The sequence below is a fragment of the Thermobia domestica genome, chromosome 3, assembly GCF_964235325.1.
Source record: "Thermobia domestica chromosome 3, izTheDome1.hap1.1, whole genome shotgun sequence".
NCBI classification, from domain to species: domain Eukaryota; kingdom Metazoa; phylum Arthropoda; class Insecta; order Zygentoma; family Lepismatidae; genus Thermobia; species Thermobia domestica.
In genome coordinates this window covers 131,999,986-132,025,284 of record NC_137456.1, presented here as the reverse complement: position 1 = coordinate 132,025,284, position 25,299 = coordinate 131,999,986, and the positions used below count along the sequence as shown (strand labels likewise).

The window sequence follows — 25,299 nt, the reverse complement described above, 5'->3', positions numbered from 1 at the left end:
TTGTTGATACTTGAACAAGGGCATCCCAAGCTAACTTTTCATCACCTGTCAGGATGGTGTTGAAATGCTCATCTTTGTACAGTTTACGTATCTGGGGACCCATAAAAATCCCTTCTTTTATTTTCGCCTCACTAAGACGTGGAAATTTCTCGCGCAAATAGAGAAATGCTTCCCCAGTTTTGTCCATGGTCTTAAAGTTTTTCATTAGGCCCAGTTTTACATGAAGAGCAGGGAGAATTATGTTCTTGGATTCGATAAGTGCTTCGAGAATAACATTGAAAGGTCCTGGTTCAAATGATTGACGCTTAGGGCAATCTTTCTTTTTATAATGAAGTGCTTTAGCGCGGCTATCCCAGAGGCACAGGAAGCAACAGTATTTAGTGTAGCCCTGTTGTAGCCCAAGTAATATGCCTATGACTTCCAGACCCCCGGAAATCTGCCATTTAAACTTGTCATAGTTCAATCGCAATAACAATTGTTTCGTTATCATATGTTTCTTTCATGTAAGGTGCATACAAAATCGGAATCGTTGGTAGCACGTTGCCATTATGCAGGAGGACACACTTGAGACTTATTTTGGAGGAGTCGATGAAAAACCTCCACTCATCACTTTTTTAGTCAATGGCATAGCTGCCATTAGTCCCTCTACATCACTACAAAATACCAAATTCTTTTCACTTTCGAAAAATGGAAGGAATGACATACGGCGGTTACGGAATGCAGTCACATTTACCGTATCATCAAGGCAATTCCGCTGTTGTAGTTTTGACGCCAACAGTTCAGCTTTATCTTTCGACAATTCCAGATCTCTCACTAGGTCATTAAATTCACACTGTGTTATTTTGTGATTCTCTGTACACTCATCGTTGCACACAAAATCAGGATCTTTCAAAGAACTGGGTTTTGAAGGTGATGGTGCAGAACTCGTCACTATCACAATCAGGTGGAACAGGAACAGGCAGTCCATCTCCGTGAGGCACGGATCGTATGGCCGACGGTATGTTAGGATATATCAAGAAGACTTTTTCTTCTTGGAAATACCATGTGTTAGCGGAGTTGTCATACAAAAGTAACAATCATCCACATGGTTTGGTGGTTCTCGCCAGATCATGGGTATAGCAAAGCCCATGGAAGATCTTTTACGCTTTAACCACGAATGTAGACTCGAGACACAAGATATGCAACATACATGAGGAGCCCAGGGCTTGTCCAGGTCCCCGATTTCACATCCAAAGTATAGTCTGAACGCCTTCCTAATATATATGGTGTTATTGGCCTCCTTTACGATTTCAATGTAGCTTGTCCGCAAATGTAACAAAAATAGTTAGCACTGTTTACGCATTTGCGAGGCATATTGAATCACATGAATTATAATGACCACACGCACTAACTACACTTCAATAACACAACACAGCTTGTAACAGAGACAAACTACGCTTAAATGAAACATGCTTCACTCATCCCTTCCCTTCTTTCCCTCCCCGTTGTTGCTACGACCCCGGGCTAAAAATAGCGACAAAATACACGCAGCTATTGTTGCCTGCAGGAAACTTAATCACCTTGTCTACAAACAGCGGGATTTGAAGCCTATATGGGACGGGATTGACAATGAATGCTAATAAAATATAATAAATATAATTAAATGCACCCCCCCCCCTTTAACTTGGAAACGAGAGCTAATTCCAGTTTTTCATTGTCATCTTCGTTATCAGCGTGGTCGATATAGTTAACAAACATTTATTTCATTCCAGTTACATTTTCACTGTTGGCTAGTAAGCGACTCCAACTTCAGTGTCCAATTTTCAGCGACATTTTACCCCAACTTGGAGTTATTCATCTCTCATTTAGTGACTTTTTGCATCAACATTTTGGCAACAGTGTTCCAAGAGCAAGCCGGAGTTGATGGCGACAAAACCTAGATAATTTTGATTTGTAGACTAAATTTTATTTAATTTAGCGTTTTTAAAAGCATCATTATGGGATGATTGAAGTTCGATTGTGTCATTAGCAATGAAAAATTATTGTTCCACAAAAAAATATCTCACGGATGCAACCTGTGCCCTAAAACTTGCCTGCGGGCATCCCTGATCCGGTTGGATGGAATGAATAACAATCATGATGCCTATTTTCTAAAGGAGCTTAGTTTACATTATTCTATTACGTCTGCCAACACGAATTTGAATTTAACAAATACTTATAACTAAGTCCAATTAATTCGAACTCCTACTCAGGACAAATAATTAAACAATAAGCTATTTGGTACTTACCCAGTATGATTGCACAACCACTAAAGGTTTCGAAGAACTCATTGTTAATATTACACAGAAACGTAAATAACAGTGTAAGCCACTACGCAGTTCTTTCAAATTTAGATTAACATATTCACACACATATCACTCTCTTTCGTATTTCACTAAAATAATAACAATCAAATGCACTGTACATTCTTTCCAAAGTTAACTCTGACGGGTATTGTAAACAAATCAAACAGCTATGCCTCAAAAATGTCATTGTTTCAAGTACGACTTTTTTCTTTTCTTTCTACACACAAGTTACTATGTGCTGTAACACTGGGTTACATCAATGCTAACAACGATTTGTCAGAGAACGAAGTACGTACAGATCTTTGATAACACATCCAATAAACACAATACTTATTCCCTTTTATCTCTGATAAGAGAAATGATAACTGAACTTTGAAAAAGAAACACACTATTACACTAAAAAGAAAAAAAAAATCTTACACACCACGCACATTCTTTTAGACTACGATAACGACCAATAAACTCTCCCGATTGAAATGTCCTTTTGTTTTTTTACTTGGAAAAAATCTTTTGTCATTTGTATCACATTTAATACTGTCATACTCATTAAATGAATTTTTATTGCTGCCATCAAAAAGGAGTGAGACAATAGCTAAATCGGGAAGTGTGATTCGTAAGATTTATATTACTCATAGTGAAGTAGAAATGTAAATACAGTTTCCCATTTGGAAAAGTTTCTTAGTTTAAAAATTCTATTGTTCTAGCCACACAATATTTTATTGAACTTCTTTCACTTTTCTTTATTTCTTAAGAGTGCCTTGTGTATTTTATGTTTGTCCTAAAATTAAGATTTTTTTTTTTATGAAGAGTTTTCACGTATGAAAAATCTTATTGCTCCAGCGTTGAACCTGTGGTGTTCAAATCGAAGTTATTGTTATTGAACGAATATAGTTTTACACTTGGATCAGAGATAAAACTGTATTTGAAAAGGTAGTGTGACGTATGACGTCACACCGTCCCTCGTGCCTATCTTTACCTATTGTATTTTTTTTTTTAGAATAGGCCTATAAGGGGACGCCAGAGATATTTTTTGTAAGTGGGGTAACGGCGTCCTCCCGCGTTCCCCCTCACTTTTACCCCTGACTTGGATATAAGTATTCGAACAGAGAACAGCTGGTATTTAGTTATCATCCCCTGTCTATGAATTACTACCGAAGTCTTTTGGACATTGACTGTACATGTTTTTCGATGACTGTAGAGTCTATATTTCTCCACTCTGTGTGCAGAAATTCTTTTCTGATGGTCCTTACTTCAGATGTGATGTTTCTTAAGACTATCTTCGAGTTCATTCCCGATGTTATCTATAGGATTTAAATCTGGCGATTGGGGCGGTGTCTTTAAAGTGTGCGGACTTGTACACGATCCAAAGCCTCACAATTTCCGCAGTATACTTTGGATCATTGTCCTGCTGGAATTAATAATTATTTTCCAATCCCAGCCTCTCTGCACTCTTCTTAAGATTGTTTTCAAAAATCATCTTACTAGACATGGGCAGGTGTATTCAAACGTGTCCATACCCCATCTATGAACACTAGTTCGCCAACACTTGATGAAGCCACATAGCCTCATACCATCACACTGCTGCCTTCATGTTTCACTGTAGGTGCCATGTTCTTAGGTTTCATTCTGTATTTGGTAGCCTTCACAATGTAACAAGTCCATCATCCTTGTATAAGCAGAATTTGCTCTCGTCCGATAGAGAACGTGATCCCAGAAGTCTGTTGGTTTTCCCCACATACTGGTTAGCAAATTCTAGTCACTTTTTCAGATTCACACGATTGAAATATGGTTTCCTCCTAGGAACAATGACATTGTAACTGTTCTCGTGTGTACCACAGTGCCAGAATATTGTTAAAGGCCTCCTCTAATCTCAGATGCCGTCACCCTTAGATTCAACTTCACCATTTTTATTATTTGCCTCCTGTTTCTAGCAGTTCGTTTAGAAGAAGCGCCACATTTCGGTTTATACACAACACTATTAGTCTGTTTGAAGCGCTGAATGATGGAAAACACCATAGTTTTAGTTCTGTTAACTGCACTAGCAATGTCGGAAAGGGATGTGTATTGTTTGTGCAGATTAATTACAACATTTTTCTCTTTCACCTTTGTCTCCTTACCTTCCTGCGTTGTCTCCTTTACGCCCCATTTCGCTTGTGAACGCTTACGAGTACACCACAACTGCAAGTGCTGTTGCGAGTCACAGTATGAATACAACGGCTGTATAGTGAGGCCATACAACATGCATCCAATGATGTCTCTCTACTCGTTTCGGTACGTTCGAAAACTTATGTCGTCCTATAAATACGAAGGACCGCCGGATAAATACAGTATACAGGGTGGCTTAAAAGTAGGTACTGATCAGTTCATTGAATTTTATATATTTTCTTATTGTTATCCGTCAGATCGACTTAGTTTCTTTATAATTTGTTTTTAATGTGTTTTTACTTACATCTTAAACTCGAAAGAGCCGAAGCAAATAAACTCAAACTAGAATGTTATACTTGATCAATGCAGAGGTGTGTACCTACTTTTGGTCCACCCCGTAGATTATGTGCTAAATACATGTAGTGCGATATTTTAAATATAGCTTCGTAGACACAAGATGGTAATATATATATATGTTTACAAATTCAACACTACTAAATAAATATTATGTTGTTTATAATATCAAACCAAACCGCTTGGCATAACAGCCTCTTGTGGGACTGAGCCGCTCCAGATCATCTATTAGCGACCGGCTGAACTACTTCCAGTCGACCAACGAACACGTGGTCAGCACGCTGTGTTGCCCTGTCACTAACAGGCGTATCTAGATCACGTTTATTTTATTCACGTGACTCCCAAGTTTGCCTCATGACCCTGGATGGACACCGAAAATTGGGAAGCACCGGCCAGGAATTGAACCCGGGACCATGCGGACGTGAGTCAACGCTCTAACCACTAGATTATGGTGTCCTCTTATAATCAGGAGTAAAAGTGAAGGGGAACGCGGGAGACGCTGTCCGCCCAATTCCTAAAAAAATTACAAGCAGGGGGACGGTGTGATGTCATGTGCTACCTACCGTCCCCCTACCTCTTCAGATCCACTTTTACCCCTGCTTACAATACATACAATATATAGAGTACTATACTATTCGAATACTTCTGTCGGGCTCTGATTCGAACACAGCTCACACCAAGTGGCCTTTGTGATGGACAAACCTCTTATGCGTTGGTTTTCTCCCACATTCTTCATTGCAACATTTTCATCAGCAGTAGCAGCACCACCTCTCTCAGCCTCGTTGCATAATCATGGGACGTTAAACTACATGAAATTAGGAGAGACCCAGAAATATAGACACTAAGCCGGAAAGAAGTTCACCGCTTCATGGGAGCTTTCTCTTGCAGAAAGTGTGGTACTGTCTAAAGCAGTAGTTCTTAATCTAATTCCTATCACGACTCCCATTTTAGCACATCCTCTTGCTAGGGACCACCTTTATAATTTCTGGTTTGTACGGTCCTCAGAAAAAAAAACTGCAACATGAACATGTAAGTTTATTGTGAAGCGCAGGGAATCAATATAACGTCTAAGTGGCACGAATCACACCAGGAGAAATCTCGGCGTCCTACCCTGCACACTTATTTTTGGAGTAAAAGACTTCGTCGTTTCACAATAAACTTACACGTTCATGTTGCAGGTTTTTTTGCTACCTACTGTACCAAGCTTGTCCGCAATGCGTATATTAAAAATCCTACACATTTGACGATATCCATTGATTTCTATAAATAGTAGAATCCATTTCTTGTACATATTGGATACAGTAACTTCTTTAAAGCGAATGGATTAAAAGCAAATTTAGTCAGTTCATTGATATTACAAATATCGAATCCGATCCGTCATTCTGTTTCAAAATGGAGGCAGTTTGACAATTTTAGAACTTTATAACTCCCTTAATTTTGGGTCATATGATAAAGAAAAATAAAGCGATTTCTAAAAATTTCGACAGTTAAAAAAGTTATTGAGCATATTAAATGATTTGATAATGTGCGTCACGAAGATTGAACCGGACATTACCACACTAGTGAAATCACACCAAGCTCAAGTATCTCATTAGCTTTTTAATTTTAATTGTATTTCAATACGCAGGTTTTGTTACATTGTATTTTTCTGGTATTTCAATATGCAGTTCTCATTAGTTTCATATCGTACCTGTTTCATTTAAATTTATTTTTAAACAACTGTACACCTATTGAATATGTTTAGTAGACCTACTTTTTGTTGTTCTCAACAGTATGTATAAAAATAAAATTATGCCTATTAGAACAACATTTAAAATAATATTTAAACATATTTTCCAGTATTAGATTCTAATCATATTTATCTCTTCCGCTTATCTTCGCAATCCTCACAAAACTCTCTCATAAACCCTAAGGGTCGCGATCCACAGGTTGAGAAACCTTTGTCTAAAGATAAAGGAGAGCTCTAACGTAAGCCACGATGTCTCAGCGATAGTATATCTCTGAAGTTGATTGATGTGATTGGTTGGAATTTTAGTTTACCGTTCCTTTCAGCATCAAGGTTATATGAGATATAAACCTACAGCTTAACATACGATACGAACCACGTAAGCTCCACCGGGAATCGAACCCGGATACACTAATCATATAGCTACAAGGCAGCTTTTGGTTGACTTCAGTTCAACATTCCGATTCCGAGGCTATGGGATGTACTGTTTGGCGAGGGATCCGAACCATTACTCGGATTTTGCATCCAAGACAAGTATTCATAGAGAATCGAGCCCGTAGCCACGCGTTTAGAAAGAACTCTCAATCACTCGACCCACGAATAAACATTGATCTCTGCAGTGTACAGTGTCGTAAGTCAGGCAACTTAAGATGTTAGGCCCTCCCTCATTAAACATAAAAAGGTAACATTGTACTCTTCGTAATTATTAAAATAAATTTTAGCAGATGTAAAGGAACTCCTTCCCCAAACATAGGTTCTAGCAAAGCTACTGGTAATGAAGGTTGAAGTGTTTAAATTTTAGACGTGTTATGTGGATTTTGTTTGGAGAAAAACTACGTACAAGAGCAAGGCGAGGGATGCGCACGAGTAGAGTCGAGTCGAGATTTAAGACTGTCTCGACTCGTCTCGAGAAAATGTTGTCTCGACTCCACTCGAATTCGACACGTATCGAAATTCGAGTCGAGACAAAATATACGAGCTAAAATATATGCACACATCAGCAGGAGCATTATGACTACTTACCTAATTGTCAGTATGTACACCTTGGCACGGATAACAACGGCGACGCGTCTTGACATGGACGCAATGATCCTTGGTAGGTCGCTGGAGAGAGTTTGCACCACATGTGTACACACAGGTCACATAATTCCCGTAAATACGAGGAGGAAGGTGATGAGCTGTGACGTCACGTTCAAGCACATCCCAGATGTGTTCGATTGGGTTCAGATCCGGCGAGTTGGGAGACCAGCACATCACTTGGAACTCGCCTCTCTGTTCCTCGAACCACTCCATCACACTCCTGGCCTTGTGACATGGTGCATTATTTTGTCGAGAAATGTCACTATGGTTGGGAAACATGGTTATCATGAAGGAGTGTACGTAGTGTGCAAGCAGTGTGCGATACGCCTCGGCCGTCATGGTGCCTTGCTCAAGCTCCATTAGGCACATTGATGCTCATATGAATGTTCCCAAGAGCATAATTAAGTCACCGCCAGCTTGTCTCCGTCCCGCAGTACAGGTGTCAAGGAGCTGTTCCCTTGGAACACGACGGATTCGTACCCTCTCATCGTCATTATGATGAAGGTATCGGGATTCATAAGACAATGCAACGCTCTGCCACTGCGCCAAGGTCCAGTAGCGATGGTCACGTGTTCATTTCAGTCGTAGTGTTAACATTCGCACATGGATGGGCCGTCGGCTGCGGAGGTCCATCGTTAGGAGTGTTCGGTGCACTTACGTACACTTGTATTTTGCCCAGCATTAAAGTCTAATGTTAGTTCCGCATAAGTTTGCTGTCTCTCCTGTTTTACCAGTCTGCCCAGCCTACGATGTCCAGCATCTGTAATGAGATGGGAGGCGCCTAACCCCTCGACGTTTGGACGTCGTTTTCCCTTGGTTTCACCACTTGTTGACGACGCTTACTACACACAGCACTCCTCGAACACCCAAGTCGTGCAGTTTCCGAAATTCTCGTGCCGAGTGTTTGAGTAAATACTTTCTTTAAAATATTAAAAATTATAGAAAGATTTTCGAGACATTCGAACAGAGTCGAGGAGTCGAGATTTTTACGAGCAGTCGACTCGACTCGAAAATTCAAGTCCAAAAATACGTTTGTCTCGACTCGTCTTGAAGTTTACAAAGTGTGTCTCGACTCGTGTGCATCCCTAAGTAAGGTCGACCCTAGGCAATTTGCATTCCGTGCAATACCATTATTTGTTGAGTCTCCTTCCGTTAAAATAAATAAACAAAAAATAAAATCAACGTTTAAAAATGTTCCCCCACCATAATTTTAGTAGCATTAATGAAAGGGTGTTTTTTAAGATGCTCTTTGTATGGAAAGAGACGGCAAATGATACTACTGCAGGAGACGAGAAATTGTCCTGGCTGGTTCTGCTTTATACATGTCTTGAATGATACAGATGTACGTGCTCGGAACACACTTTTTCGTCAGTGCCCACCAAATAAGAGCTCGTGGTACTCTATCATACGCTTTGTCTAGGTCGATGAAACCAGATGGAGATCCTTCTGGTATTCTCTGTACTTTTGCTTAGCATCCAAAGTGAAAATGTTGCATTTGTTCTCGTCCCTCCTGACATAAAACGAAACTGGTTCTATGTTATTTTGGCCTCTTTCCTCGATCTTGCTTCTATCACTCTCTTCCAGAGTTTCATTGCATGTTTCGTAAGTTTTATTCCGCTGTAGTTACCACGTTCTTGCATATCTTTGTTTTGAAAAATCGGCACAACCTAACTGCTTCTCCATTCTTTTAGCATATTTTCTGTTTTTCGATATCCTATTAAAAAGTCGAGTTAACTACTGCACTACTACTTTATCTAAGATTTTTCTTGCTTCGATAGGGTTAGCCGGTCCTGCGGCTTTACCATTTTTCATCTTTTTCATGGCATTTTCCACTTCCACATAGTCATTTGCTGAACGAGTCCCTGAATCATGGGTGGATTTTCGCAACTTTCCCCTCAAATTTTCTCTATTCAAAAAAATTTCTAGCAATACTTCCACCGTTTTTTTATGTACTTGTCAGAACCTTATTTTACTTTTTGATGCAGCGCACATGCGAAATATCTTTCTTTTGTTTCTTTTGCCTCTCTCTGACCTTCGAAAGATTGTAAATCAAGTTACTTAAAATAGTATATATATATATATATATATATATATATATATATATATATATATATATATATATATATATATATATATATATATATACAGTGAAACCTCTACTACTAATGGACACCTCCCGTAACGGACATATTTTGTAATCCCCGAACGCTGTCATAGGAAAATGACTTATTGGCAAACCTCTCTAAAGCGGACACTCTCTTGTACGGACACGGACAGTCTTTTTTGTCGCTTATATGTATTACCTCCGTATTACGGATACTTTCTCTAGAAATAAGTTGAAAAGTATTGTAAAAATACATTTTTAGTAATTCATACATGTGTCATCAAGAAAGCATTGTGACAATATTTTGCCTCCTCAACTGTCTGCTCAGCAGCCCAGACAAAGCTTCTCTGTTTAACAACACTTTTATGTACTTTGCTTGCATTCCACTCCCACCAAACCTGTTTTAGACACAAAAGTGATTGACATTTGCCCGCCGTTTAGGATGACACGTTATTCAATTGTCCCGCTGGAATATCTAACCAAGAAGAAGACAAGTTAGGTATTTTGTGCCCGTGGGTACGCATATTGTCTCAAAAACTACACTACTGGACTGCAATTAACCTACAAATTAAAGCGACATACTGAAAACGTAGTAAGCAGTGATAAGTGTAAAGTCCAGAAAACTACAGCATCTTATTTCCAAGTTGTACCTCGAACATAAGAGTATTGGATGGAGGAGAATAATGCAGGTACCGTAACATTTTGGTAATATTCGTAAATACATGATTCATGCAAAAATATCTTTTTTAATTGAATATTACCTTGTTTACTAATTTACGTAACAAAATATTGAAACCTCTTTAAGGCGGACACCTCTCTATAGCGGGCATTTTTTGATTCCCTCGGCTGTCCGCTTTAGAGAGGTTTTACTTTATATTATATATATATATATATATATATATATATATATATATATATATATATATATATATATATGTTGCAATGCACATTTTTCTGTTCATGATGGCAAATATTCAACTTTACTTTGCAGGAGGAAAGGATTCAATAGCATCAGTAAAGAAAATAGACTGGGGATCGAAGAAAAAAAAAAGAACAGAACAACTATCGCCTTGTACAAGGCTGACCTTGTACAAATCCATCAATGATATTTAAAATCCTAGAAACGATTTGACTTACCAAAAAAAAAAAAAAAAAAATTGCCCACAAGACTATTGCAAAATTTGATAAGGTTAACAGATCTAACAATAGTCAAGGTCTACCAGACCACGCAAAGCGCGAATTCCGCATACCATAAAAGCCTCAAAGGCAAGAATCTCTCGGAATCTGTGCGCAACAAAAAATTATGGCCATACAGATGAAAATATGTCTCAAAACAATATTATGCCTTATATTCACAGTAATCATAGAACGTATGCCTATCACTGAAGAACAGGTCAGTTTTGTTTATTCTTTGATTCTGTTTAAAGCATCATATTACTGGAAATTAGTCAAGAACGGCTGTCAACACTGCATGTTGAAATCATCTTTTAAACCGCCGGGAGACCGCAGTTCCTCCATTCCTCTGCCCACATTTCCCTTTCGTACTACCCAGAAAGTAACCCCATCACGTTTGCAGCCCTGTTATGAACGTGGTGTGATGATTGAATGCATATATGCAAGGGGGAAAACAAGCGGAGAGTCCATTTAAAATTTAAAGAAAGCTTCTGGTGACTGTAATGTCACAGGAAAACGCAACGGAGTGACAATAATACTCTACATATTATTAAATATCTTAAGGAACAATGAATAACGCACAATGTTTGGTGATCCACGTGCTCTTGTGAACTTCATAAGGCGACGCCACTAGAGTTTATATTTATCGACAAGCAGTTTTTCGAAATAAAATCTTTCCAGAAAAGTCGAATTTTCAATTTCTCTTAACTTTCTGTTTATTAGAACTACACTAACCATCTATTTATTTAAAATGGTCATAGTATTCAATAGTAAGATACTTTGTATATTGCTCCATCCGTCTCACTTGTGTTATTACTATTGCAATGACCTCCGAAATTGGAATGTTTGTGGATGTTCGTAATATTGCAGCGTCCTTAACTTGAAACAGTGAGTAAGAAATGTGGTATTATAAGTTTTCGTTTAAAATGTGGCTTTGAAATATTTAATGATCTGATGTTGTGCCATTTGAAAAATACAACTTTATGTTGGGTTGCTCACATTGTTAACCTGGTGGTATTTCAGAGTGTCAAACAAAGTTTGTTTTTTTTTATCTATTAGTATAAAAGTTAGTAAGACGCTGCAAGATAAATGGTCCACCTAGTATATGAGAATCAAATAACTAAAGGAAAAATTCAGAAAACGGATAATTTTAAATCTATTGGTCTGATGATCCTGTCTTTGAAACGTAATGTTTTCCTAAATATTTGGAAGTCATCTAAAAGTATCGTGTCAGTTATGCTCATAGTGAGAGCAGCAATTAGGTAAATAGAACTGACACACTAGCTACACTAGGTTGAGCACTTTAATACCTTATTAAGTGTTACGAGTAAGTAAGTTAATGCAATAGTTAGTGACAAAAATTTATCCTAGGTATTTGTATTTCATCAAGTCGAGGAAGCTCAGGTGGGCAGGTCATGTAGCGAGAACGGGAGAGAGTAGTAACTCTTTCAAAGTTTTAACTGGAAGTTCAATCAGAGAACGACCATTAGGGAGACCTAGGTGCAGATGGGAGGATAATATTAAGATGGATCTCGCAGAAATAGGAATACAAAGTAGAAATTGGATCCAGTTGGCTAAGGACAGACGTCAGTGGAGAGCTTTTGTGAATGCAGAATTGAACCTATGGGTTCCATAAGCAACAGAATGAGTTAGTGTGTTAGGTAGGTACGTGTATTTATTTATTTATTTATTTATTGTTTTAGATTTACGTGAATAAAAGGAAAAGTTAAGAAATCATTTCAAGAAATTTTCTTTACAAATAAATTGGCCAGTAAACATATAGTTTAAGTTTAGGGAGAAAAGATTGAGATTAAGCTAATTTGAACGTTTCATTCATTCGAAGTTATTTACAGAAAGATTTGTTCGGAAATGAAAGCATTTTCTTAGTCAAGTAAAGTCAAACTTCTCTAAAAATAGCCAGGAAATATAACAACTTGAAAATACAAAGTATTTGGAGGAAATTTTCGTTGCTAGCCGCAATTTCTTTAATATCGTTCAACTAAATAAATTTGGTACACGTAGACTAGCACAAAGTATACAGTAATTACATTCGATTACTTTAGTGCTTTTACGAAAACTTAAATATAGTAGTCTCTGTTAACTGATCATCTTGGTAGTAAAACGAAAAAAAGAATCCGTTAAATCGGAAATCACCATTTCATAGTCCCCAAATTGTCAACACCTCGATACTGGTTTAGAAAGGCTTACAATATTATAATTCAACAAATTTAATTTCCAAATTAAGAAATTTCGTTCACAAGTTGCTCCTGTGATTCTCAGTAGGAAAGGTCGCAGGGTGTCACTATCGACTTCATATTGATACTATGCTCATTCGACTCCTTTCTATATATAAAACAATTAGGCAACCGGAGAAATTCTCGATCGATTGCAAGTTCTAAGACACCATTACCTTTTATCCCCTCCCAATAAATGCCCTTATCTTGCAAAATGCGTACGTTTTGACCTCACCACTGTGTTAGGCACCCAAGAACCCTCCCCCTCCTCCGATTCAAAATAAAGCTTCTATCTCAAAAAATGGTTACTTAAAAAAATTGAACAATTTTTACAAAAAATTTGAACTTTTAATGCTCGTAATTCAAGCACGCTTGCGATCGAGGATTTCTCCGGTTGCCTAATTGTTTTATATGTAAAAAGGAGTCGAATGAACATAGTATCAATATGAAGTCAGAGTGACACCAGCGATTTTCCATAGTCAGCTGAACGAATACTGTATATTGAAAAGCATACTCGACTATCACATAAACCACATCCATATCTAGGGTGTATGTGTATTTAAGGTACGAAAGAATATCAAGACAAAAACACAGACTCGTAGCGATTAATCAGCTTGTTTATTGTTCTACGATATATTGTTGTGAAGCACCGAGTGAAGCTGAGAACGAAAGTTAATTACTGTACTTTCTGGAAGATGGGCAGTTAAGCCAACGGGCAGATAAAGGAAGGGCAGTTAAGAGCGAATCCACTATAAATGTTTTAGTCAAAGTGAATAAATGCAAAATATGTATTTAAAAGAAATGAGAAGAAATAAAGGTTGATGTGGATCTAAGTATTGTCTTTGAACTCTCTACTACTTCAGAAAGCAACAACAGAAAAGCAAATTAAGTTGATAATGCATAAAAAACCGGGAAAGGGAATATTATATTTCGACAGTAAAATTAATTACTAAGAAATACAAAACCTAAGAAAACATAATATTAGTTAAGTTGTATTTTAACAAAAGAAACACTGGCCAAAGCTTAAAACCCACTTTATTTTAAATTATAATTTGTAACGGTTTCGGATATCTAACATATCCTTCTTCAGACACTATTAAAAATAAAGTGTCTGAAGAAGGATGTGTTAGATATCCGAAACAGTTACAAATTATAATTTAAAATAAAGTGGGTTTTAAGCTTTGGTCAGTGTTTCTTTTGTTAAAATAATCAATCCAAAGCCATGGATAGTCTTACTATAGTTAAGTTGCTAGTAATGTACAAAAATAAATAAATAAGACAAAAAAAAAAAAAAAAAAATATCGGGCACTGTGATTTCCCTTATTATTCTTTATATTTTCTCATTCCCTGCAGGCATTGATGATACGCCTTATGTGGCTTGAAAGTTTGGAGTTTCTATCTAGTGCTTTCAGTAAATGTGTGTTCTATGCAATCATTAGTTGAATAAAAGTGAAATAAGATATTCAACTTCATTATTTCTTGTATTATCCTATGTATTATGTTGCCTGATATCTGTCCCTATTAATCTGTACCTATTAATGTAAAACTTTTGTTCATGTTTATAATAGGCTATCTTTGCTTGTCTATGTTTATTTTAATTTATAATGCCTCTGACACTTTATATATGCTCCATTTAAATGTTTAATGTTTTCGTTGACATTTTCCACATTTATAATATGTTTCTTTGTTTTGTGGGAGCACAAATTGTATTCTAGGTTATGTACTGTATGTTTAACAATATGGCAGCCGCGAGTTATAGTCTATTTGTTATTCTAAAATTTTACTTTAAATTCGTGTCTATCTATAACTGATTCTTAGTTTTCAGAAAAGAAAATATAACGTATATCAGAAAAGTCTTTTCAAAATATAGTAAACTCTCGATTATCAACATCCTCCATTTTTTTTTTTTTTGTGACGATAAATTACGGCATTAAAAAATGTTTTAAAAACTTTGTGACAAAATGTTGTTTACAAAAATTCAATCACAAATAAGGAAGAGGTATTCTAACACGAAACAACGAAAACAGTTGCCATTTCTTTTGTGATCTTGTAAGCACAGGAAACTACTGTTTATTAAGTCATATTAATTGTATGTGTAGGCCCTCTACTGTAAACAAGTAACAAGTGTACACCAATGAAGGAGCATGATTTGTATGACGTGATATTTTCTCAATATTTTTACTACTTCCGGTTTTAGTAGTAGAAAGTATGTCTACACATACTTTTTGTCATATAATGTCGGTCAGCGTTCATTTCCATGTTTCAAGAAACAATACTCTGTCAATAGTGCATCTGTCAAATAACAAATAATGAATTTTTATGGTCAATAATAAACTTGTGGTACTGAATGCACTACATAAACCTCAAATATTTCATTTTTATTTTCATTTCTAAGTCCCGAAGATTTTCTTTGATTTAAAGTTAGTTGGACCGCCAGCTATGAGCTGAAAATGACAGGCACGGCCGGTGGTAACACAGTTGTTAATTAAAATTTAGCTTTTATTATATACTATGTACTACACTTACTACATGTGCAAACTCAATTTCCTTACAAATGCACGGTTTCTTAATGTATTTTCAAAATAATTGCAAATATTTACTACGTATTCCTTGAAATTGTTGAGGACAAGAATTTTCAAACGTTTTCTGGTGTCAGTTGGAAAAATGAAATCTAAGTTTTACGTCTCACGTTTATGCCGGCTAGGCTCAAGGAGACGGTGATGAGAAACGAATGAAATGGTGAAGTGAAGAAAGTGGGAGGAAATAGGTGAAGCCCGAGAAAGCCACGCACATGGTGTTTGTCCACCACAAAGTTCACTTGGCGCGAGCTCAGATCAGGCCAAGGACTCCATACACAACAGGTGAACGCCATTAGCCACCGCGGCCCTGATGTTTGTTGAGTTAAAGTTGAATTTATATTCTGTATATCAAAGCTCGAAAAATTCTCTAAGTTAGTTGCTAGTTCTAGAAAACAGATGCCCCAAGAATACAAATCCAATCTGATACATGGACTTACATTTCTTGGCCATAAATTGTAGTTACTAGTATAAAAAATACGAGAGAAATAACGTTTCATTTTTTTTTTTTAAACAGTAACGTTGTCAGTCTCAAATTTCACCTTTCGCTTCACATACTCAATACTTGAATACGTGCCTTTCTTATCGGGATGCTACAATATGTATTATGTGAGTCAAGATAACTTCAAATACAGTGTTCGGATATTCAAAGTCGCACGTTTCATGGCTAGTCTGTAAGAAACAAAATTTTGCTACTTCTAAAGCAAAAACATGCATAGTGCAGAATAAAGCAATATAATAGGCTCTTAATTCTATGGAATGAAGTATGTTTGAGGTTGAAGGTAAATCCGAATCGTAACTTTATACAGAACTTATTATAATTTGATTTTAATCCATCCAAGAGCATAAAAAGTCATAATTACCGACATTAAAACAGAAAACTGGGAAAATTACTATCAAAACTAGCTTGGCGCCAAACTCGTATTTCTAGTCATGATGATGTGTTGCTGAGAATTTTTCCGTGCCCTGGTGTATATTGTAACGCCTTGCATTACCACCATGTTTTATTTCATCAGTTTATTACGTTCATTAACTTTTAATGTTCTTATACAATTTTGTTGTACTTGTAGTTATTTGACGAATGTGTTTACAACTTTAATTGAATTTATTACGTGAGATCAGTTTAGATACTTTAAACATCGATAGCTTAATAAAAGAAATTTTAAAACAAACATTCTAGAAATGGTTTATAACTAAAAATTTTCAACAAAATGTTAGCATTAACCGGAGGACAACCACTATAAATTTAATGAAAAACTGAAAGCGATATGGCGTATTAGTTAGTATTCCATTATTAAACTCCAAAGTTATATAATCTACATGACGCACAAACCGAAGTATAACATGATTGGACACCACAAAATATAGCAAAACGATACTTTTGCTAAAGATCCACTAATCTAAGGAAAGGCAATAAAATCTACAGATGTTAATTTAAGTTTTATGAAATCTTAATAATTACCTTTATATTATATATATAATTATCTTTATAAAATAATAAAATAATTACCTTTCCTAACTTACTTCATTATGTTTGTGGTACATTTTACCATTATATATTTTGAAACAGCTTTGATCCAAAGAGTATCATTACTTACAAATCAGAAAATATAAATTAATTAGAACGTTAAAATTTCAATAGTCTGATTATAATAATGCATATTATTTAGAATTTTGAATATTTTATCATCCAATCAACAAGAAAGTAAATGAATACGATACAGGTTAAGTTTACTGAGACCAATCAAGCAACCTTCAAGCGAAATAAGGATCATCCTTATAAATTATTTCACTCGTCGAATTACTACGAAAGTAAATGCATAATCAAAATAGAAAGTAAATAATTTACGAAAAATAAATTTAATTAATGTATATGAATATTAAAATAATTAAGTACAACGATTAATGAATAAAATAGTTTATGGTTATTAATATGAATTAACAACAGGAAACATCAACGAGGAGAATAAGTAAGATATTGAACGAAATAAAATACTATTTTATATTTGGGAAAACTTGGTGAGGTAATCGTTTGGTAAGTATGACTAGTTGAATTTCAATGTCTGTATGCTACATTAGTTGAAGATAGATGAAGCACAAGTATAGTAGTTGTTATCGTATTATAATTCTGGTTCTGTTAAACTTTGAATACCTTTTCTGAAGAATATTTGTAATTACTATAAATAAGATTCCTATTTAATGTATATGAAGTTTCATCCCAATCGTTATTTCAATACCTTCGGATGTTATAAAGGTGATCATTAAATATCCAAAATATCTTCATCTATATGAACTGCAATGGTTTTTGCCCGGATACGGGAACATTTTGAACCGCTGGATATCATACTGGTAAAAATGGAGGAATTTATGAAGCTATAATTGGATAAACGTAATCGTCAAATGACACGAAATGACAGATATCGCCAACCAATGGCGGCCAGTCTAACTTGAATCGGATGTTCAAAAGAAAAAAAGATGCGTGTATAGATTTATTTATATATTAATAAAAATTAAAAAGGGTACCGTAGTATTAAACTTTTCTAAGTAGCATTTACTACTTACAAAGCACTACAATCTAATCAAATATTTTCAAGAATTTTCTGACTGTTGAGAAGTAAATCATACATATGTAAGTTTTGATTTTGTATCCTTTTAATGCTCATATTAAACTTTCTTGAAAACCGCAGCTATTTCACATTATGACATTTAGTATCTTAAAAAGTATTTTTAAGAAAAAGTTCTAAGAATTTAATATCATCTAGAGTTTTGCACTATATTATAAATATTTTTAAATTTGCAAGTGCCGCAAAACTGAAGATCAAGTCCTAATCAATTAAAATATTCGCACATGAAATACGGTATTTTCAATTGTGGGTTCTATAGAGAAATGCATTCAACACAGATATAATTATAGATAAACATGTACTTACCTCATTTGATTTTGGAATCACCGGAGGGGGTTTGGGTTTGTGGCTTTTTTCTTCGTTCTGAGCAGCTAAAGTGTGAGCAAACATTTTTCTATGAGCTCGTTTGAACTCTTCCATTAACTGCAAATGAAAATGTGTTTTACATAAATATGCTGTCATGACAACGTTTTAAATTACTGTTACAAATAACACAAGAGAAATAATGGATATTGAATAGACAATACTTGATTTGTTAATGTATTATTATTATTATTATTATTATTATTATTAAACTGCATTTCTCATATTACCATGTACTGCAATATCTCGATGATGGTATGACAACAGATTTTCTAGTGATTAGGTATAACTTTGCTAAAAAATCTTACAGTGTGTAATTATAATTAGATGTCAATCAGTAAGTCGAAATGTGACGTAAGAAACATACTAAATGAGCTAATTTACTAAATCAGCTAATACTTTAATTACTTTTCAGTGTTTTAGAAGCGTTTTTTTTTTATTTTCCTTTATATTTTTGATGCTTTTTATTAAACTACATTATTCAGTTTGTCATGAATTGCGGGGCTTTAGTAATAAGTAATTACAAGACTTTCCTCCCCTCCCCTCCCCTCTCCTCTCCTCTCCAAACATTATAAAAACGATATTAGCCCAGTAAATAGCAGCCATTAAAATCACTTTCTGTCATATCAACAACACCAATTGTAAGTTTGAAGCGCACGGTGTGCGGAAGATTCCAGTTCATAACATATGGCGGAAATTAAGAGTTAAAAGATTCCATAAATTGTAGAGGTAAAGGAGCAAACATGTGTTCAAAAGCAGGTTTGGAAGGAATAGCACGAATTACTTTTTGAATGATTTTATTTGTTCTTATTCCTTGATTAGATCAGTTTCTGAGAACAAATAAATACTCCAATGTATAAGCAACGTTGTATGCTCAGAAATCCTTCGTTACATCACCAGATCGTTATAAGAATATTTTACTCGTGTTCAATAATCGGTAATGCCAAGTACATATTCTTAAAAAAGAAAACAAAAATGCTAAAGTTTATTGTAGCACTCGGATTTTCATATCAACTAGAAACCAAGTAGGGTATAACTTTAATAATACATTTTAAATTGTATATTTCTTTAATTGCAGAAAATCTAAGAAAGCTTTATAGGTACCAACACGACATATATTTTCTTAATTTGTAACAAAAAAGAAGAAGAAGAATGCCTCGCCATAGGTATTAATTAGTTTCTCAGAACAGCTTAACCAGTCTGAGCGAAATACCTCTTTGGAATCTTTTAAAAAGGTAAAAATGGAATAATAATAATAATAATAATAATAATAATAATAATAATAATAATAATAATAATAGCAACAACAACAACAACAAAAATATAGTGATATTAGTGCTATTTAAAACCCATAACATCAAAAAATCTCTTTAGAGTTTTTGTATAAGTTCATCTTGCCTAGTACCTTATTAAAAAACTGCCAATAAGTCTCGATTTTAAATGGTCCACCGATCGCTTGTGCATAATAACTTTTTCGGTTTAACGTTTTACTTCAACGTCCTTTGCATTCTCAAATAAATTTAATTTTAATAATCTATTTATGCAAATTATGTTAGTTCTATAAATATTAAATTTAGATACGAAATAAAACTGTTACAAAGCAGAAAGCATTTAAGATGGTCATATAACAAGAACTAAGCAAAATCAATTCGGTAAAATGTTTCGTCATTTTAACGATATACAAGAGAATAATTTAATCAATGGTTTAACGACAAATAAAATAACAATAGAGAAAGCTTTAGAGCGTTGAAAGTATCATTTCTAGAAAATCTAATTTGCTCTTACATTGGAACAATTTTACCTTTTCCTTTTTCCAAAAGAAGATTTAGCACTTAATTCAAGTAGAGTTACAGTTTCAACAAAGAGAGATTTAAACTATCCAGTTACTCCTTTAAGTCTGTAATCTGAAAAGTATTGCAGGCAACATTCGTATCATTTCATTTGCAAAAACTGAAAATGTCACAGTATTTTTTATGAGCGAATCTTTATTTAATAGGTTTAATTTTTGAATTATAAAACCTAATTAGAAAGAAAGATAAAAAAAAAATACCGTTCATCGCATTTCACACATGCTTTATAAAACATAATATTATAAAGGCAAAGGCATTTTCATCACTTGGTACACACCACAATTTTTCAGAATCCGTAAAAGTGCAATTCTATGGTAACAATAAGAACTTACATATTTGACAACAATATAAAATTAATTTTACTTTAATTTTATTAATAGTAAAATATCAGCCTTTCTCAGTTCTTCAGATATGAAGAAACCTTTACAAGTGCAAAAGAAAATAGAATACTAAATAAATTCGTCCCATTTTACTTACTTCTAATACTAATAAATTAATAATACTAACTCATAACTAAAGATAAAATATAAAGAACAATTTAATGATTACCTGTTCGTGTTGTTGTCTCTTTTCTTCGTCGATTGCTTTGAGGATATCCTTTTTGTATTCATCCTTTTTATTCCCTTCAACGGAAGAACCTTCATTCATCTGCTCCTCTCGTCGCTAGAATTAGAATTAAAGGTATGCAAATTAAACATGCAAAAAACGGAGTACCAAGCATAAACAAAATTTAATATTTATGTCACATAGTTTGTACATTAAAGATAATAATTGTTTTTAAACTATACCATTGTTCTACATGGACATATTAAGGAAAACTTCAGTCTTATTATGCTCAGGAAAATTAAATGATTAATCTATCAACAATCTTGTACAAGAAAAAAAACCTTGTCCAGCTACCTTGCTTTAGGTCACATTCTGACAACCGTACATAGGAAATTTTAAAACTTTGCCACTAAGTAAAAATCTCAATTAGCCTAAGAATATTAACAATTGTTTAATTTAACTTCAAATGTTGGTTAGAGTAGAGGACTTCTCAAAGAAGTGAGTGGAATTTTTCTTTAAACAGGAGTGTGTGTAATTGATAGATTAAAAAAGAATCCGGAAGGAAACTGAGAACCACTTGTGTGTCTTCACAATTGTGCTCAAATTGTATGAAGTAACCAGTATGGAGCTTGTCTTATGTCTTAATTTAAGTGCTAATCATGACCTATATTTTATTCCTTCACGTAAATAAATAATATATTACTGTAGACTGCAGAGATTTGTTTTCCGATACACATTTTGGTTAGTTTCTATTCTGATATCTCTACGAGAGAAAAAATAGGATGTGAACACGCGAAGTAGTGTCCAAATAGACAATTTTTATATCTTTAAATTAAAATTAGTTCTTCTCATTTCACATATGCAAACCAATTTTTTTCTTATATTTCAGGGCGAACCACGATTCGTTTTTGAAAGAAAAGGATAAAATAAATGAAAATTTAACAAGGAAAACAAAGATAAAAAAAAATAATAATAAAAATAAAAATAATAATAAAAATAAAAATAATAATAAAAATAATAATAATAAAAATAATAATAATAATAATAATAATTATTATTATTATTATTATTATTATTATTATTATATTATTTTTATTATTATTATTATTATATAAGAAGAATAAAACCGCACTAGAAACTTCTCAGCACTCCTACTATTGGTCACGGGTCAACATAGAGTAAGCTATTTGATCATCACCGTCCACACAACCAGCAAACTATGTTCTTTTACTCTTCAGTCTTTATTGCAGTCTTCAAGTAACTTAACGAACTATTAAATTTCTTGTTTATGTTTCCATTTTTTTACATTACAAACCAGTTACAGCCTTTGCAAATTATTCGAAATTATTTGAAAATAAAGTGGATTCTCTTTAAAATGAGATATTTTGGAGTGAGAGTAGAGAAAAAGACAAGAATGTATTTTCAATTTTTGTCATTTTTAATGTGTTCTTTTTTAGCCTAATGTTTACGTTTTTTTTTTCAATAACAATGTACATAAAGAGTCTCAAATGCTATCTCTTACACCCTGTTCTGTTGTGTGGTCGTGGTAAAGTAACTTTTTTGTAGGTGGTTTAAATGCATTTATAGTTTTACTAACGTTGTATATTAACCTTCGGATACCCAAGCGGGGTACAAGTGTGCCTCATGCACGTATATTTTGTCATAGACACCCGAGGTTGACTAGCGTTCTTTACATTGTGGGCCGGACTGTAATGAAATGAAATGAAACTTATTTCCTCAATAACAATTATATTGTAAGATGATCTGCTTACGTATGTAGCTAAAACTACACTGGGGTACATTTGTACCCTCCTTGGGTATCTAGGTATTTGTTTTAAGTATTTTGTTGTCGCATTTTTATTATTATAAAGAGCAAAATAAAGAACAGGTAATATTAGAACATACTGCAATATATCGTTGCAATTTTGCATTCATATTGCAATACTGCAATCTTTCTGCCACAAAAATATTACGAAATTAATACAGTTCTATAGCGTATAAACAAATTTCCGTTTCTCTAACCTAACCTATCTCAACTCACCCTAAACTAACTTACACTAATAAAACCAACATAACCTAAGAAAGCATAACCCAACATAAATTAACATACCAATATCATCGATGCCACAAATAAGGATGCTTTTAATTACAAAAATTTATATTGGGGTACACCTGTACCCCTGTCGGAAATCCGGAGTTAAAAATATAATTCGTATCCAAGGGTTAAACATTTTTTTTTATCCCTTAACAGTTTAAGATAATTGGAATTGTCTTTCCAAGTTTTATTACTTTTTTTTTCCTACTATAGGAAGAAATCCTAGTTGTAACCTCGTATTCTTGTTGTAACTATTTCTCTTTACGTTGATCAAATTCGTAACCTGTATTATGGTTTAATACTAGACGCAAGAAACTTGTTTATATACTCAAAACGTACTTAGTACACTCCTCCAAATGCTTATAGATTGTTTAGAAGAATTATATTAAGCGGCGAAGAAAGAAATTTCTTTTATTAGTGTAAATATTTAATTCTCATACATCCTATTCCCACCAAATACTATTCCTTACCTAAGTTTTAACATTGCTGACAGCTATTAGCAAAAACTCAACATTTAATGATTGTTAAACAGACTTCGGAAAAAGAAGAAGGTTCTCAATTCAACCAATTTACGTATATATACCGGTACGTTGTAGAAATGTTTACGCATAACTTCAATATTGGTGCACTAATTTTAATTATTCAATTGTTGTTTGAAGAGTGTGTCTTCCCGATGGTCCCATATAAATTTCTTTAGTCTGATTCTTGGAACTGGACTATGAAACATCTCAACGACAGAGTTACATGATTATAGGCAACCATACATTTTTAGTAAGATCATGATTGCATAACAGCGCAGGGATATATTGCAAACTTTCGGAACACTTTCATAGTACATTATACCGTCTTTGTTGTTTGTGGTATTTTAAACAAGTAGGTTACGTGTGTGGAGTCTTATGATTTTTCTTTTGAAAAAAAAAAAAATATAATTACGGAATATGAAACAATCTATAATTATTTGGAGGAGCGAAGTGAGAACCTTCTGAAGTTATCGATATTATGTATTGTCAACATATTGGAATTATCTGTAGTGCTTGTATCAATGTCATGAAAGTAAATATAACGATTCACGTAGACAGGATAAGAAGTAAAAATATATGTATTGTTTTAAAAAGGAAAACTATAGAGCAAGTTTCATTTATTTTATAGCTCCCTCTTCATACACACACGATATTGAAACAGTCATTATATAAATGATACATCCAAAAGTCTATATCAATAAATAAGAAAAACACAAAGAACTGACTACAAGATAGAACTTAAAAATAGGGATAAGGAATTCTATACATGTTCTTACCTCTGATCGCCTCAAAATTTCTTGACTTATGGCACTGGATAAACTGCTCAAACTGGTACTAGAACTTGAAGTGGAACTTTTCAGTAAGGTTTGCTGTTTCTCTTCCTATCAATAATAAAAGACAATGTTATATTCAAAGGATATTGAAATCACATCAAAATTAAATAAAACATATACAGAAACAAAGTTGAAAACTCTTCATGTGTTGCACACGGATGATTAAGGCAAGTGAATGATGGAATAATTGGTGGAATGAAAATGTGGAAGGAAACGGGAGTGCCCGAGAAAAAAGCCACGGACACGATGTTGTTCACCACAAACTTACTTGGCCGGGAATCGGACTAGGGACCCACGTAAAAAGGTAAGCGCTCTACCACTGAGCCACGTGCCCCTCTGATTTATTAAGGTATCACTAAACTAAACCTAAACCGTACCTTCGAGTACTTTCAATATTTCTGCGTAAATGCAGGAATTACCATATATAAAACTCATACGTATACTTGTAAACAATGTTTTTTCACATAACCTCCATACTTGTGCGAATACTTGTCCCAACAATAGATCAAAGCATCTACGATAGGCTAGAGAAAGTCAGTGTTAATCATTTGAAGCCATTACATGATTTCTTGCGAAACCTACCCTTTGGTTTGCAAACACCGTACCATTTAAGTGTCTCCTCAATCGTTTGAATATATAAAAATCACTGAGTGTCAGGTAGGACCTGTAAAGTTTATATACTTTGGCCACCCAGATCGTTGTCAATTTTGTATGTCTATCTTGCCGCTATCAAATGAATCCCTATGAGTTG

At 34.4% G+C, this 25,299-nt stretch overlaps 1 protein-coding gene across 8 annotated transcripts in view; it reads right to left on the bottom strand.

The window, feature by feature from the left end:
- The window catches only part of LOC145680743 (uncharacterized), a 488,043-nt gene that overhangs the window by 43,206 nt on the left and 419,538 nt on the right, over positions 1-25,299 (bottom strand). For all 8 annotated transcript variants that reach the window (XM_081751705.1, XM_081751706.1, XM_081751709.1 and 5 more), the window contains 3 exons: positions 24,492-24,596; positions 21,103-21,216; positions 18,647-18,763 (listed from right to left, as the gene is read on the bottom strand). In XM_081751705.1, the coding sequence (XP_081607831.1) occupies positions 18,647-18,763; positions 21,103-21,216; positions 24,492-24,596 (336 nt within the window). The remainder of the gene's footprint in view (positions 1-18,646; positions 18,764-21,102; positions 21,217-24,491; positions 24,597-25,299) is intronic.